General features: G+C 37.5%; 1 protein-coding gene across 1 annotated transcript in view; it reads right to left on the minus strand.

Moving 5' to 3' along the window:
* The window catches only part of SLC39A12 (solute carrier family 39 member 12), a 33,861-nt gene extending 17,774 nt beyond the window's left edge, over positions 1–16,087 (minus strand). Inside the window, exons 1-5 of the mRNA XM_075705976.1 lie at positions 15,818–16,087; positions 11,636–11,917; positions 8,971–9,178; positions 6,651–6,850; positions 890–1,061 (exon numbers count right to left, since the gene is read on the minus strand). Of these exons, the coding sequence (XP_075562091.1) occupies positions 890–1,061; positions 6,651–6,850; positions 8,971–9,178; positions 11,636–11,917; positions 15,818–16,087 (1,132 nt within the window). The remainder of the gene's footprint in view (positions 1–889; positions 1,062–6,650; positions 6,851–8,970; positions 9,179–11,635; positions 11,918–15,817) is intronic.
* Positions 16,088–17,041: the final 954 nt, after the last annotated feature.

The raw sequence follows: 17,041 nt of genomic DNA on the forward strand, positions 1-17,041 counted from the left end.
ATTCCTGGCTCCCAGATCCCCCACCAGAAATTAATGTCCCCTGTAATACACTGGCACACCTAGGTTTGTAACCACTTGCCAGATATTGCTAGTTTAAAGTAAAAAAAAAACAAACTAACAGGAAACACATTAAGAAGCCCTTAGGTCAGATCAGATTCAGATTTTTTTTCAATAGGGTGGACTAAGGGTTGGTTACAGAATTTGAATCAGCAGAACAGATGGGGCAGAAATCCCTGGAAGCAGTGGCATGTGAGGGCTATGACTGCAACAGGAAACAATCGGATTATGCTCTAACTCAGTTCTTGTTCCAGCTCTATCACACAAGTCCTGCTGCCCATGTGACTGGTTTTCTGGGTTTTTTTCTTCTCACAGTAGTACCCCCAAAAACTTCTCTGCTGTAAAATATCACAACATGAAAAACCAGGAACATTTACACAGAACTTACCTACATCAAGCATTTGCCACACCATGGTAAAAAATGCCAGCTAACATAATGTTGAGGCTATATGTAAAAGCAATTTAATGATTCCATTATAAACCTGGTGGAAATTTCACAAAATAGGTCATTACTGCCCAGCAACCCGCTGATAAGGACCTGTCGTGGTTCACCTGCTGCTTACATCAAGCAGTCCTCTAAGAAATTAAGAAAATAAAGCTTAAAACCTTACACATTGAAATAGAACTGTCTAATATAAAATTGAGACCACTGAATCTTCTTCATTTCTCAATATAGTACTGTTATCTGACATGTATGCTATGAAATTATAGAGTGCATAAATCTCATCATGTTTTGGTTTAAGTTTATTAAGGAATGAAATGTCTCCAGAAATTAAGCCCCTGAAACCCGTTATCTGAATTTTCACAATACTTTACTGATAACATAACTCACTTTCCAAAGTTGTTGGTGGAAGCTTTGCCTGCTTGGAGTCAGGAAGCTGACATGAACAACTTAATAGTTGCTGAATGATAGCTGGACTGATTTGCTTGAAGTGGTCCTTAGAAATGGAGGAAGAACTATTTTTTAAAAATATCTTCACGAGTTCATTGGCAGAGAAACAAACCTATGTAGAAAAGTATATACAGTTACTGAATATATTGCATATACCTGAATATAATGCTGAGGTTAAGTATGGAATCTTAGAAGAACATAGGTTTATACAGCCCAGAAAAAGCTTGTTTTCCATGTACTCTTTTCTGGTTAAATTACTTTAGCTATTTCAATTACTTGTAATTCTTTTTTGTTTTTCCAATTAAAACTTGATACTACTGCATATTTCCGAAAGACCAGAATCCTGGGATGAAGTAGCACAATTTCTGTTGAAGCCTGTTAATATCATGAGGATCTGACACAATAATATCTATAAATATTGTATTGTCATATGTGCTAACAAAAATATTTTAATGCTAAAACAAATCAATATTTTAGCTATTAATCTAAGACTGCATTAATAGCAATACTATTTGCTATTAATGTAAGATACTGCCTTTATCAAGGCAGTACTGAAATTTGTCCTTGTGCTGCATGCACAAGGTTGGACTGGATGATCTTAAAGGTCTTTTCCAACTTAAATGATTCTATGATTCTATGCATCTTTAGTAAGAGATAGAATGAAGTTGGGTTTTTTAATTCTGTTAACAATGGCATGTCACTTTAAGGTCAGCAAACTAGACATCACATAGTCTAAATTTGGTCTAAAGATTACTTAGTAATTGTATTATTAGAAGTACTTAAGAATTTCAACTACTTTTTGTTCTTGTTAGAAATGTCTTTTTGTCAAAAAAGGAACTTTTCTTGGGAACATTTATATTTTAAAAAATTTTCATGAAGAATTGGTTTTTCATCTCCAGGATGAAACTTCTAGTAAAAACAAGAGCAGTTAGCATTAGAACGGTTCTAGTTGCCATTTCTGTAAGAACTTTTAAAAAGAAGTCCAGATCAAATATGCTATCTTACTTAAAGGAATAATCTTCATTTCTTAAGCTCATCTCATTAGTTGTGATTCAATTAAAAAATAATTTTTGTCTCTTTCACTTAAATTAGTCTGCATCTGAGAATCAAGGGATTCCTAAATATTCTTTTTCTAGTCACTGAAGCTTAGGTTTCTTTTGAAAGCAAATTACTGTTTAAATAAAAAAGTTATAATTATCATTACTTTTAAATAACTCAATTAAAACCCAACTCCTTCCTGCCTTTGTTCATCCATTAGTAAAGTAAAATATGCCTTGTAGCTCACTAAGAAACTGAATTAATTGAGCACTGATATTTTTATTCTGAATACCGCATTCAAGTCTTCAGGATAACAGGTGATCTTGCCACCTAGATCTAGTCTGTTTTGCCTCCAAGCAGAAGGAGAACATGAAGACAATTCAGGAGCTACCATATTGGAAAAGACCTTCAGTTTGTCTGTTCTAGGCAGTGGTTTTGACTCTAGAAGTAGGAAACACCAACAAGTGGTATCAAGTTGGAAGTCTATCTCGTGGATGGTTAGGAGTAGCATTCCTCACTGGTCAGCATATGGACTGATATTATTTAATGCCTTCACCAACGACCTGCGTGGTGGAACAGAATGCACCATATCACATTCATGGATGAAATCCCACTGGGACAAGTAGTCAATACACTGACAGGCATGGCTGCTATTTAGAGAGATCTTGACAAGCCAAAGAAATGGTCTGACAAGACCTTTATGAAGATCAGCAAAGACAAATTTATTGTCCTTCAAACAGAATAACCCCATGCCTCAGTAAAGGCTGGGAAAAACTGACTGGAAGGTAGCTTTACAGAAAAGCCTTTGGGGTCCTGACAGACAACTTGAACGCGAGTCACCAGTGTGCCCTTGTGGCAATGAAGGCTAACTGCATACTGGGCTGCATTAGCAAGAGTGTAGCCAACAGGTAGTGGGAAAAGATTATTACCCTCCACTCAGGACATATGATTCCACACCAGGACTGTGCCCAGCTTAATAACCAGCAGCACAAGAAAGACATTGGCAAACTGGGGAAGTCCAATGGATGGTCACCAAGATGGCTAGGGATCCACAACACAGGATGTGCAGGGAGAGGCTGAGGGATCTGGGTTTATTCAGTTTGGAGGAGAGAAGGGTTGGGGAGTGTCTTAAGTCTTCAACTATCTAATGGGTGTTATAGGATAAATAGAGCCAGAGTATTCTCAGAGTTGTACAGCAAAAGGATGAGAGCCAATAGGTATTAGTTGCAGCAGGGAAAACTCCAATTTGCTATAATTAAAAAAAAAAAAAAATCAAAATGAGGGCAATAAAGCACTGGTACAGGTTTCCCAGAAAGACTGTGGAATATCCATCTTTGGAGACATTCAGAATTCAGCTGGACACAGTCCTGCAAAACTTGATCTGACTTTGATATTGGCCCTCTTTTGAAAAGTAGGATAGACAAGATGAGGTCCAGGATTTCTATGAACCTAAATTTTAATGTGATTTTATTATCAGGCATTTTAAATGAAAAAGCATCTCCCACAATATTCTCCTTGGGAACCTGGCAGCTCATGGCTTGGACGGGCGTAGTCTCCGCTGGGTAAAAAACTGGTTGGGTGGCCGAGCCCAGAGAGTTGTGGTAAATGGAGTTAAGTCCAGTTGGCAGCCGGTCACAAGTGGTGTTCCCCAGGGCTCTGTTTTGGGCCCAGCCTTGTTTAATATCTTTATCAATGATCTGGATGAGGGGATTGGCCCTGCAGAGGGACCTGGACAGGCTGGATCAATGGGCCGAGGCCAACTGTATGAGGTTCAACAAGGCCAAGTGCTGGGTCCTGCACTTGGGTCACAACAACCCCATGCAACGCTACAGGCTTGGGGAAGAGTGGCTGGAAAGCTGCCTGGCCAAAAAGGACCTGGGGGTGTTGCTCGACAGCTGGCTGAACATGAGCCAGCAGTGTGCCCAGGTGGCCAAGAAGACCAACAGCATCCTGGCCTGTATCAGGAATAGTGTGGCCAGCAGGAGCAGGGAGGTGATTGTCCCCCTGTACTCGGCATTGGTGAGGCCGCACCTGGAATACTGTGTCCAGTTTTGGGCCCCTCGATACAAGAAAGACATTGAGGTGCTGGAGCGTGTTCAAAGAGCAACAAGGCTGTTGAAGGGTCTGGAGCACAGGCCTTATAAGGAGCGGCTGAGGGAACTGGGATTGTTTAGTTTAGAGAAGAGGAGGCGGAGGGGAGACCTTATCGCTCTCTACAACTACCTGAAAAGAGGTTGTAGTGAGGTGGGTGTTGGTCTTTTCTCCCATGTAGTTAGCGATAGGACGAGAGGAAATGGGCTCAAGCTGCGCCAGAGGAGGTTTAGGTTGGAAATTAGGAGAAATTTCACGGAAAGGGTAGTCAAGCATTGGAACAGGCTGCCCAGAGAGGTGGTGGAGTCACCATCCCTGGAGGTGTTCAAAAAATGGGTAGATGTGGCACTTCGGGACATGGTTTAGTCTAGTCCACCCTTGATTGGTTTAGTGTGGACTTGGTAGTGTAGGTTAATGGTTGGCCTGGATGATCTTAAAGGTCTTTTTCAACCTAAACGATTCTATGATTCTATGATCTGGAAAATAAACTGTCCATCCACACTTAAAAATATAATTCTTAATGCTTATTTAGTAAAATGTTCTTGTAAGACTTGGGGCATGAGGACCTGCATCTTTTCCAGTTGCAAGCCCTAGCCTTTTAAGCTTTTTAACATAGGGAGGCAGAGCACTACATCTCTATTAGTAATGCAATTATGTGTGTATTCCTGGAGGATGATACTGAAGAAACAAGTAAATCAAATTTGCATATTCTCATATGAAAAACTGGATGGATGGATGGATGGATGGATGGATGGATGATTTTGGTTTCCAAAATCCGTGTTTCTTTAATGCAGAATAATAAATGAGTACACAGATATTGTGACATAGTTTAATGGAACTTAATATTATTGCTCTTATTAAACCATCTGCTACTTACTTGTTTTACATGCATTTTTTAAATCAGTAGGGACAATGATGATGTAGAAAGCAGTGACCTTTTTTCTGTGATAATGTTTCAACATACATTTCCTAGCTAAAATCAAATTACAGGTCTTAATGTAGTTAGCAAACAGGAGCCATAAACAAGTCAATGCCTCATAAGTAGCAGCAACTGTTACTAATGGAGCACAATGGCTATCACAGATATGTGCAGAAAGCAGGAGACAAAATTAGCAACACAACACTGAAACACAAAGCCTCCTAATGGAATGATATGTCAAAGAAAATAGACATAGCTAGAAAGAGGAGGAATGGAATAAAACCAAGAGACTAGGAATTAATACAGAAGAGAAATTATCTTCTCTTCAGATGTTTCTTTGTGATTTTTTTCATCTATACAGACTATTTGGCTCTCTGTTTGACTTCCAAGCCTCAGATAACTCCCCTGCACACTTATCTTTTGAGTTACAGTCAGTCTCAGAAGTTCAAGAAATCAAAAACTGTGTTTTATACAATTTTCTATTGCTGGAGAACAATTTTACTTCTTGTACAGATAGTATCACTACTGATTTCTCTCCTTCAAAATTTAAAATTAATATGAAACACATTTAAAATGACATTCATTTAAAATTATTTTGAGACCCCATTAAATGCCTCATCATGCTAATCAGCATGATTCCCTTTTGTGGTCAACTGGAAAGAAATAAACATATTGATAGAGTATGTATTCCAAATGCAATAAAATTACACAGCTAAATATCTATCAGAATGGCATTTAACCAGATGCCATTTGTCTCAGTTCCACATCATAAAATGACCACACAGCAAAAGTCAATTGCACATCGCTTATTCTCCTAAATGGAGAAGAAACATTGTCTTTGAGTTCACTTAAACTGTAAAGAACTGAAAACAATAGAAACATTCTTTGAAGTATATATTTCAAATGTATATGTCAAAATATATACAAAGTATATACTTCGAAGTCTCCTTTTTTGTCTAAGGAATGTCTTCCAGTCTAAAGGATGGAAGTCAGTTACCATCTTAATCATTGTTATAAACAGAATTTATTTATTTTCAAATATTTAGGATAAGGATAAAATCACCTGCAATGAGCCACTGTCCTTCAAAGCCCTCAAAGAGGATACTTGCTAGTAGCTAAAGCTCTGTCTTACAGACTCTGTACTTTCTAAAGAAGGCTTCTGGACTCCATAGACAGCTATTAAAAGCATTTGGAAATGCCCAATCTTCAGTTTACAGAACCCTTTTAAAAACAACTTACACAGAAACCTCAATTTACTTTTTTAACTCAGTACAAAGCAACCCTTCTTTCTACAATGTCACTTAAGTGCCCCTAGAAGCTCTGCAACATAAGAGCACAAGAAATTTCTAATAAATGAGCGAAAACATTGAAGCCATGGTACTACAGTCCTCTGTGTCTTGAAGAAACACCTGATTCCATGTAACACTAACCATTCTGTTAGCCCCTCCCAGCTACTTTAATCACACATTCAATATCCATAAAATTCTTCCCCCAATTACTAGTTAAACAAATATAAGTATATAAAAATATATTTTTATCAGTATCTACATGACTTCTGGAAACTAATAAATTTTACCTCCGAAATAATGTAGTGTTTGCAAACCAATTTGAAATTCTGTGACCAATACTATAATAACATAAAAATAAATTAACCTGGTCCCAATCTGTGTTCCTTTCACGATCTTCAAAATAACCTTTCAGATAGTGTCCTTTTGTATGGTTTCCTTTGAGTGGAATATTTCTGGTTCCAATATCTCTGATTGCCATACTATAACGTCTTTTGTGACTGTGGAATTGTCCATTTACAGTGCAGGTCTTTTTGGCTGTAAGCCCATTTAGTAGTTGTTCTAGTTCTAGTAATTCATTAGAAAACAGATATGTTACCATGGGAAAATACACATTTAAACAGATAAAACCAAGAGTAATTGTTAAAATTTTGTTAGTTCTAACATTAATTCAACTCCTTATTTTAATACTTTTTTTCTCTCCTCAGTTTGGTACTACTCTCTACTACTCAGTTTGGTAGGTAATCTCCACTTAACACCTCTAGAAGTTCAAGACACCTATATACTCAGCCTTTCCTTTACAGTACCACACTCAGATGTTTTGCCTATGACTGTCTCAGAGGAAAACAGATGTGACTGAAAGGCAATTCATCTTCCATTTAATCATCGATCTCTGCCAAAGTTATCTACAAATTACTGCTAAATAGCTTCCCCAAATGTTGCTGTGTAAATGGGACACCATGCTAAGATGTCATGGCTAGGTGTTCAGATAGTCCAGAAAGACTGGAAAGACAGATCTTTTATAGGGTGTCCTGAAAGCAATCTTCAGGATGCTATGCTGCCCTTTGCACTTCAGAAGTGGAACACAGGGCAGCGAATTTTCTCTCTCCTTTGGTTAATCTGGAAGCATGCCTGTCTACAGCACTGAAGTAGGAAGGAGGGCGCCAGGATCCCTAATCCAAACCTGAGACAATGCAGGGATGTATCCCATGACACAGCTTGAGTGCAACGGGTGTGCCTGCTGATCAAGTGCTTGGTTATATGAGGGGGCATGCTCTATCCTATCTTACTTATCACCTTCCTTAACCCCTGTGTTTTCAAGATGAAGCCATACTGATAGTTTCTGTAAACCTGAGTTTGTCCATTGGAAACAAAGGCAGTCCACAAATTAATTTCAAAGGAGTTTAGATCAATGAGATTAAGGATGTTTCCATGTGATAATAATTTATTTTTTAATGTTGTTATTCAGAAAAAGCAAATGGTATAATCTTAATGGTAAATCTTACAAAAAGGCTTGTGATGTTTATCTACTTTGTTTGTCTTGTGCAAACAGATCTGAACGGAGCTGAAGCTAGATTTTTTTTCTAAATGTAGTCAATTTTAATTTCCTTCTTTTTCCATGCTGCCAGTTCCTTGCTCTTTCCTGCAGTTACTATTAAGAATTTAAACAAATTTAGAGGGGCAAATTATTAGCTTAGGCTTAAAATATTCTTAAACTGTAACAAACTGGTTAAGAATATTTTTTTGTTTCTCTGAATGACACCCTAACTCCACCAACCATAAAGTCTTGCTGTTGTCTTCACTGCCTGGATTTCACCATATATAGCTATTTAGTAGCACTAGTGCCCAGATGGCTCCATCCATTCTTGTGAGTCAATTATTTTAGAAGATCTGGCTTAGCAATTGTGAAGGAAGGGTTTTGCTGCAAAACCAGTTTATGCAAGTACAATCCAGGAGTCCAAGTTCAGGGCTGAGGATTTTGTTCTTTTTTTTTTATTTTTTACTTCCATGATTCAATGTACCTCTGTGTAACCTAAGAGTGGTAAAAATGTTTTTACCTATGCCTAATTTGACTTTTTAAGCTGTTACTTAATGTAACTTTTAAAAAGTGCTTCGAAAAACTTTTAGAGTGTTGCTATTAGCAGTTTCCACAAACCAGGAGAAGTAGATGTCTTATAATAACCTTCTAAATCCACACTAGGCCCCTGAGTTGATGGTTTAGCTTCTTAAACTGCTAACTGAGGTGTGAGTGACTAAGGTGTCTAATCTGGCCTACCGTACATGAATTATCCCATCTACCCCTAAATGAGTCTTACAATGTATCAAGATCTGCATAAAGAAAAAATGTAAACAAGGTCCCAGTGAACTCTGCCCTCACAGTTTGATTGCCACTCTCAGAGCTCTCTTGGGAAGTTCAGACTGTGGTGAGTAATTAAGTCATGAATTAATGTGACAGTACACATTTAATAAACACAGTAACAATTTGGTTTATACCTCCCAGAGGATTATCAAAACAAGGAGTTTATTTTCCAACCTTGTTTACAAATTTAGGAGAGACTACTTAACAGCTCTAAAATTAAATGGCATTTAAATCTAAAATGAACTTTAAAAAGTCCTTTCGGCATTTAAAGATAGTTTACATCAAATGTGTGTTGCAAAAGGCAACTAGAGACAAATAAATAGCTTACCTGTCACTTGGAGCTCAGTGGTACTGTTTAGAGAATTGAAAATATATTTTATAAAGAATTCTGGGGAGGGCAAACTTGCTTTCCCCATACAGACTCCTTGGAGAGCCAGAGTAATGATTAAAGCAGCCAGGCGTGGAAGAGTGTTTTCATCAGCACCATCTCTGTCCATTATATCAGCATTTTTCTCCAGAGTACTCACATCAACACACTGAAATCAAGAGAAAACAGCATGAAGACAGCCCTGGTCACCTCCATTTAAATAATCAGAGTGACAAGAGGAGAAACTGGAGAGAACACTTTCATAGACAGCCAGGGTAGAAAAGATCCTAAGATTAAAGCTGCAATTGACAGAAGGACAGCAAGTGTGAAACAGAGGACATTTTCAGGAGAACAGGCATAGAATAAAAAAGCCTGAAATTTTACTCAGTGTCTGATGGGGAAGAAGTATATATAGTCCTTCATTCAGGTTATTTTTGCTTAGTATTATTTTCATGCTCTTTCTGTTATTCCTGTGTCCTCAACTGCATCTACATCTACTTCCAGAAAGTGGCAGAAAAGGGAGGAATTTTTGTTAAGGCACAAGAGATTGACTCAAATAATACAGACTTTAACTTCAGAATGAATTCTTTTAATGCTTTTAGTTCCCTTTCTATTAAATGGAATCAATAATTTGTTATGGGGCAGTTATCTGGGGACAATATGGAAGATATAATTCTGCAGATAAAGGGTGACTTCCCTGCTGGGTGACCAAACAGGAGCAGTAGTCAGTCATGTACATCCATGTGTGTGGATGTGTGCAGGTCTGAAGTGAGGGAGCAGGGTACAGCTCTCTCCATTGCATGGAAACTTATCCCTGTTTTCTTCCATTCTGCTTTTCTTGGGGTTTTTTTCACTGCAAAAAGTTGGGGTTTGAGAGAAACAAAAAAATTGGTGAAAATTATTTAAGTTCATTTGCCTCCAATCCATATTAACTAAATTGAAAAGTTAACTAGATGAGCCAGTACAGTAATAATTTATTTTACACATACTCATCTCTCTATATATATGCCTTACACGCTGCAGAGAGGAGGCTGGCATTTCTTTTCCTGTCCATCCATTACACATTTCCATTTCCATAACCTGAAATTTCACCTCTCATTTAAAACAATATATTAGCTGCTATGACTGAGAAGAGGATATTTTCTGTGAAACAAAAATATATAAAGAGCCACTAAAACCGCTATTCTTCTATGACTACCCTGCATCATTGGACCTTTTCCATAACTCAAGTGTTGTGATTCTAAGCATTAGATAGTCTATAATGTTTTCAGTACTTTTCATAAAAAAACCCTCTTTTCCCTCATGTCAATGCGTGGTGAAATCTCAGTTACTGAACAGGCTTGACAACTGATTATACTGCCAGCATAAACAAACAGACCACACAGTAAAGCACTTTATGGATTGTTATTCTATCTTGACATGCCAAATACCCACCGATGCCTCTTTACAGTTGCCCAGATACCATTGGACTTCTTGGAAATCAGCACGTTCACCCAGACTCAGAACCAAAAGTACTGGTCAATGAATAATTTATGATGGGAAACGATTACACAAAGAACACAGGAAGAGGAACTGGAGGCCCTCAGCATTCTGCTGCACAGCCAGGACTCATAGCCATCTTCTGTTTGTCTAGGAAACTCTACTACAGTATGGTGTAAATTAAAATCTAATGAAATGAAAAAGAAAAGGGCAAATTCAAATTTTGCAATAAACCAAATTCAACTGTATATAATGAACAGATCTAAGGGGCTTCTCACAGAAGGTCAACCTGTACTTTAGGAGTTATCTAATCTGGCAAAAACTTATTTTATTGCCCATTACAAGGAAAACATTTTTTCTTTAGACTGTGAACTCTAGAATATTACTCTATTATTTTATAGATATAAGGAATAATAAACAGTGGTGAGAAAACTCGCTGCATGTTTCCTGACTTAAAAAGGATTTTTTTTCACTCAATAACTTTAAATTTAAGCTTATCTGTATCACTCTTTTTGCAAGGCATATTCGTGCTGGTAGATAATTAGCCACAAATGTATGTGTCCCAACTGAAGAAAACTGTCATAGCTTTGGACAGATTCCTTATTCCACCCTGCTTTGGATGAACATGGAAGTGCAGGGCCTGGCAAGGATCTCATCACAGCAAAATGATTCATCATTTCTGCTATACAGCCAGATCAGTTTTGGAGCTGTTCTGCTTTATACCATCTAAATACAATCACTGCTAGTATATCTATACTAATAAATACAAGAGATGAGAAAGTATTTTCTGTCCTTGAAGCCAAGTGCAAGATCTTGCATCTACACAGCTATGCTCTTTTCCATCTGCCCTAAGCAAGGCAACTGCATCTAAATTACCTATTAGGAATGCTCCCTAATATGCACTATCTCCCCAACCATGTCTCAGCAGACTCTGGGGAAGTGCTAGGTAGCATGTGCCAAAAGCAAGGCAAGGAGAAGGCTAGTATTAAACAGCATGTACAACAAAAGACCAGTGTTCAGCCTCTGCTCCCACACTGTTATTTACCAGTTTTCTGGAGGACCGTGATACTGACACAATGTCTGAACTAGCTAAAAGGCATTATATCAGTAATAAATATGAAGTTATTTTTACTTATGTTTTCTTTACCTGGGTTTCAGAAGTTTTAAAATGTTGCCTCACTGCAGACAAAATATCTTCAGTTTCATTCCGTGAAAAATAGTAACAGTCTTCATCATGTCTTAAACTAAGCATACTCTGTAGGTAAAATTTATAATCCTTATTATTCAAGCTGAGTTCTGAAGAACACACATCTCTATGATGAAGAATGTAGTAAAGAAGAATAAGAGAAATTCTCTCAAATACTTCTTCGCTGAGATGGTCTTCTAAATCTCCACCAGCTATTAGTAACAAAGCATCTGGTTCAAGGCACTGTGAAAAAATAGAAATAAATGGAAATTCAACTCAAGTAACACATTGCCAGTCATCTGCAAATACAATTAGGGAGGAGAACAGAATTCAACTCTTAAATATAAGGGATTGAACCTAAGCCTACACAGATGCAGGCTGATGGAATGGCAGGAGGAAGGTGAAGGTAATTCATTGCAGTTCTATGGCTACAAGATCACACTGTGTTTTTTTCCAGAACCCCTTCTGTTTTTAAGAAATGCCAAGTATCCAAGCGATTTAAGATTTCCTACGAAACAGGACTAACTTTGATCAATCATTGTAAAGAATTTAAAGACACTGGTTCAACAGATTATATGTCTCATTATAAATATATTAGATAAGGGCTAGGGCTATTCATGTTTTCACCTGTGCATTCTATATGTGTTTATATTATAAGACAAAGACTGTATCTGGACTATAGTTAATTCAGGGTATGTAAACAGAAATTATATCATATTCAATGCACTGTTAAGAGGCTTCATTGACCCTGAAATCATACAGCTATTTTTATTTTTTCTCAATAAATTCTGTTAACTGAAAAAATTCAGTCCAGTGCAGAGAGTCTCAACACCAGCACAAGGTGCATTTCAAGAGGAACTGAAATTGTATACTCACCCTGTGCAGGCTTTCTATCACAGCACAGATTTTTTAATACATATATATATATATATATATATATATATATATAAACCCCTCCATTTTTCTTGATACAAAGACACTTTGCAGAAGCTTTTGCCAGCTCAAGCAAAAGTTAGTCTTTAAAATTAGACCAGAAGACAAATAGAACTCTGTGTCAGGCTATTGGAAATAAGATACTGAATTCCAGAATAAAGAATCTTTCTTGAAGATTTCCTGTAACTATTTTCATTCATTGTGTAGCTGTTTTTTTCCAACTGGCTCCTTTCCAAGCATGTTATAGGTGTGTCATCTAACCTCAACTATTATGGTAGAGCAGCTGGACTGTGCATTTCAGAGAAGAAACTACAACACATGAAGGTACCATGAGAGAATCAAAGCTGCACTCTAATAAATTCATGAATCCAGACAGAATGTAGTTTGTCAGACTAAATTGTTTGTGGCTACAAGCATGATGTGTTGGGTGGTGTGGCTAACCTTGTATGTTAGTTCATTTTCCTACATAGAAGCTGAGTAGAATCAAACATACATTGTCATGTTCAGAAGCCAATGTTCCTTGAAGGAACTGTGAGAACTGCTACTTTTTAATAGAAATAATTCTAGCAAAAATTCTCACAAATACTCAATCTAAAAAAAAAAAAGATAACTGTGGGTGGTAATTGCCAAATCAAATATTTATATTCATAAATAAACTAGATTACAGTATGATCCACTGTGCCCTGCCTACATTGTCTATCAAGATCTATAATTCTAACTTTTTCTAATGTATGTGTCTGAGCATTAGTACTTGGGAAAGGAGGAATATAGATGTTCTGTTTTCTGAGGTCCCAAAAGACCTGAAGTTAGTCAACCAGTCTTTTCAAACACTCAATAGTAATACAATAAACATACTGCATGTAGTGGAAGATTTTCAAAGACTTCTATAACATTTCAAAAACTAGTGGGGATAAACTGTAATCAGTGAGGCTGTTGTTTGCTCTTGCAAGGAAGATGATTGAAAAGGAAATTGCTAATTGGAAGGAAGCAGGTGCATTGTAAAAGATGCAGCTACTCCATAGTATAGGGGTAGCCCACAGAAAGTAACATTTGAGGAGATAACAAGAGGATATAAATTGGTTCATCACTGGTTATTTTGCTGTTACTAATATTTTACAGGTATAAACATCTGCATGGCCTTGGTTTAGAAATTCATATTTGCTATAAAAGAGGCCAACTTTGAACCTGGGCACTGAACAATGAGTATCTTTTGTTCAAGAGACCAGAAGTTAGAAAAAATTCTCTTACCACTGCAAGAAATATATGACTTTTGTGTGCTTAGGAGATAAAGAAGTGTCAGATGCCATTCAATAGCTGCCAGCCCCTGCCCAAAGAGTCTTGGGGCCAATATGTAACAACAAACCAAAAAAGGGTCTAAAAAAGTGTTAAACTTCACTGCTTTTAAATACCCATTGGAGACTTCATTAAAAATGAATAAAAAAAGTCTCAGAACAAAGTCATGTGGTATGACTGGAATCCTGGATTTAGAAGGGGAAGTTGAGTCTGAAATCAGTTAGTTATTCCCAACAAGTATGGGAAAGAAAATGCCAAGCTAAGGCGGGGCATTCTGTTTCAAATTTTGACGATCTTGAAGGATAGTGCTTCTTGCACAGTTTTTGCTGTCTTGGTTTACCCAATCTTGTTAAATCATCTTGGCAGGTTTCAGCACAGTGCCATGTGGGCTGCATGTGACTGAAGACGCTGTCTCTCTCATGGATTTTCTATAGACAACTGTGTTCTTGTGGCACTGGCAGTGCAGGATGTGTGCAGTGTTACTGACACAGCCAACACTGAGAATTACTGAAAACGGTGAAAGTCCTCAAATTCTTCCCACAGGAAATTTCCAAGATGAAGCCTAACCAGAGTGGAAGTCCTGGCCCAAGTAAACCGCAGCTAAGTTTCACTTAGATTTCTTCTATCCCACAGTGGGCATGCTCTCCACAAATACATCACAAATACAAGAAAAAAAAAAAAATGGCAATCCAGAGAAGAAAAACAAAGAGGGAGAACAAGAAGACCTAGACCCTGTTTTGTGAAGTTTAAGAGGACTCTATACCCATTACTGTTTAATACATTATCAGCTTTTGATCTGGATCCATATCTAGTACATATCCATTGCCGATATGTGCAAAGAGAAAAACTGCACAATGTCCTTCATAAAAATTACCCATTTAGAGAATAGCAGACATCTACATTATTTATGTATTAAATTTCACATTGAGGCTCATATGAAAAATGGGAGCATTTGCAGAAAGGGCCAATTAAATGAATAGTTGTCTACTGCACAGGAGAAAAAGACTGCCATTTCATTGGCTTGGCAGATCGCCAAGAATAGTATATTCTGAAAGTATTCACCTTTATGACCATCCTCATAATTCTGATATAAAGTGATACTCTGCTTTATGTAGGTCACTGAACAATGGCAGAGCTAGGGTAGCGTTAATCAAAGACTGATCAAACCCTTTGTAGTCCCTTTCAGCTAAGTTGCTCACTTGCCACTGTCTCCGTCCTACCAGAACCTGCCATCTTATTACACTTGTCCCTTTCTTTCTCAAATCAGGAATCAGTTCTGAAAACATTCTAAACTCAACTAGACAACCAAACCTTCTGTGAAGCTGTACCCTGGACTATTTCCAGTTTCAGTTTGGATTTACAGGTTCATTGTTCTGCCTTTGATTTTCCTTGACCTGAACTGCTTACCAAAACCGTCCCTTAAATCTTGAATATTTCAGTGAAGTGGCACATAAATCTGAGACAATCCTGTCTGGGTTTTATTTTTATGAACTAAATTCCAGAACAAAAAATGTGGCAGAACTGGTCCCCAATTTTTACCTCTGTCTTTCCACAGTGGAAATACTCTGTGTCCCAAATTCAAGCTTATGCATTTATAGTTAGACCAGGGTAAAGCAGAAAAATCTTTGTTGGAAAATAAACACTTGACAACTTTTAAAGGAAAATTATTAGTGTCATGTGACTGAAGCATGGAGTTTTTAAGGAATGCCTGTCATGTTTGCAATATCTCTTCATGAGCTCAAACAATAAATATTAATAATTCAGAATGAAACAATTAAAGCAGGGATAATTTTTTGCTGCAACAACAAGCCCTTTACATGCTTAGGTTTTGTATTCAGGAGAGTATCACTCTAATAAATAATTTTAGAACTCAGTGACGATCCTGTAAAGATATCCCTCATTAATTGAAGCACTAACCAGATTACAATCCTCTTGCATGCCATAAATCCGCTGTGGGCACTCAGCTCTCTCCAGTAACATTTTGACAAGTTCTCGTGAGTGGTTCATGTGGAGCTCAGTGTTGTCAGCTGAAAGAACGCGTAAAACTTCCATCAGATAGCCTCGGCTGGAAGCATAGCTGCCATCCTGCCCATGCTCTTCCCCAGGCTGTCCTTCAGCAATGAGCACGCTGAATATGAAAGCAGAACATACCACCCCAAGAGCTGGATGCTTGGTCAGAAAACACATCTCCTCTTCCTGCAGTGCTTGATCTGCACTGAATGTTGGATTGTTGTTTGCACTTCACAGCTTAAACTCGAAACCTGAGGAATCTGAATGGTAAAGGGGAAAAAAACCCCAACCCTTTAATTAGTGTGAATGCAATATGTTTGAAAGGATTTATTAATTGGTCAGCTAAGCTGATTTGCAGTGACAAGCTGTTTTTGAACAACAGGGAGCCTGTAAGGGCTTTACAGCCCAGAACAGCAGGAAACTAAGACAACCATGGCCTTAAAACTTTGGTAGAATTACCAACAAGAGGTTGACTCAAAGTGCCCTTCCTTCCTCATAAAAGTAAAGTGTATGGTTTTCATTTGTGTTATGTTATTGCATTCACTAATAATCCTCTTCAGTAAGAACAGAAAAATACCGTAGCTTTCACTTTCATTCCATTATGAAACAGGTTTTTAGTAGCAAAAATAACTGTAAATAAAGATTACTAGTCTAATTCTGATATGAATGTGCAGTAATTGTTACACAGCAATGACATAGAGCAGGTTTTATTTTCAAAACACTTTATCAACATTACCAGACTCCAGCTATACAACACAAAACAAGAATGAACAGGATGCACTTAAAAATTAGTGATATTTTATGATCAGACGAAAGAGTTACAAAACTGAGGTCACAATTTCATTCATAGAACTCAGTGAATAACAAGACAAACACACCAGAAGCAACAAGTTTAACTTGTTAACTCTAGATGCAAAAGACATTTTGTACTGTAAATCTGCCTTGTCACTCTCCTTCCTAATATACCATCGCCTCTGCTTTAACAATAATCTACCTCAAAATCAAAGCACAAGAAACATAAAAGAGTTCCACTTCTGTCTTCCACAAAGAGGTTTTCATTTTATTGATGGGCAGATGCTGGCAGTGACATACATTTTCAGATTATAATGCACATGTGTTAAACAGCCAAAC

The sequence above is a fragment of the Pelecanus crispus genome, chromosome 2 (assembly GCF_030463565.1).
Source record: "Pelecanus crispus isolate bPelCri1 chromosome 2, bPelCri1.pri, whole genome shotgun sequence".
Lineage (NCBI taxonomy): Eukaryota > Metazoa > Chordata > Aves > Pelecaniformes > Pelecanidae > Pelecanus > Pelecanus crispus.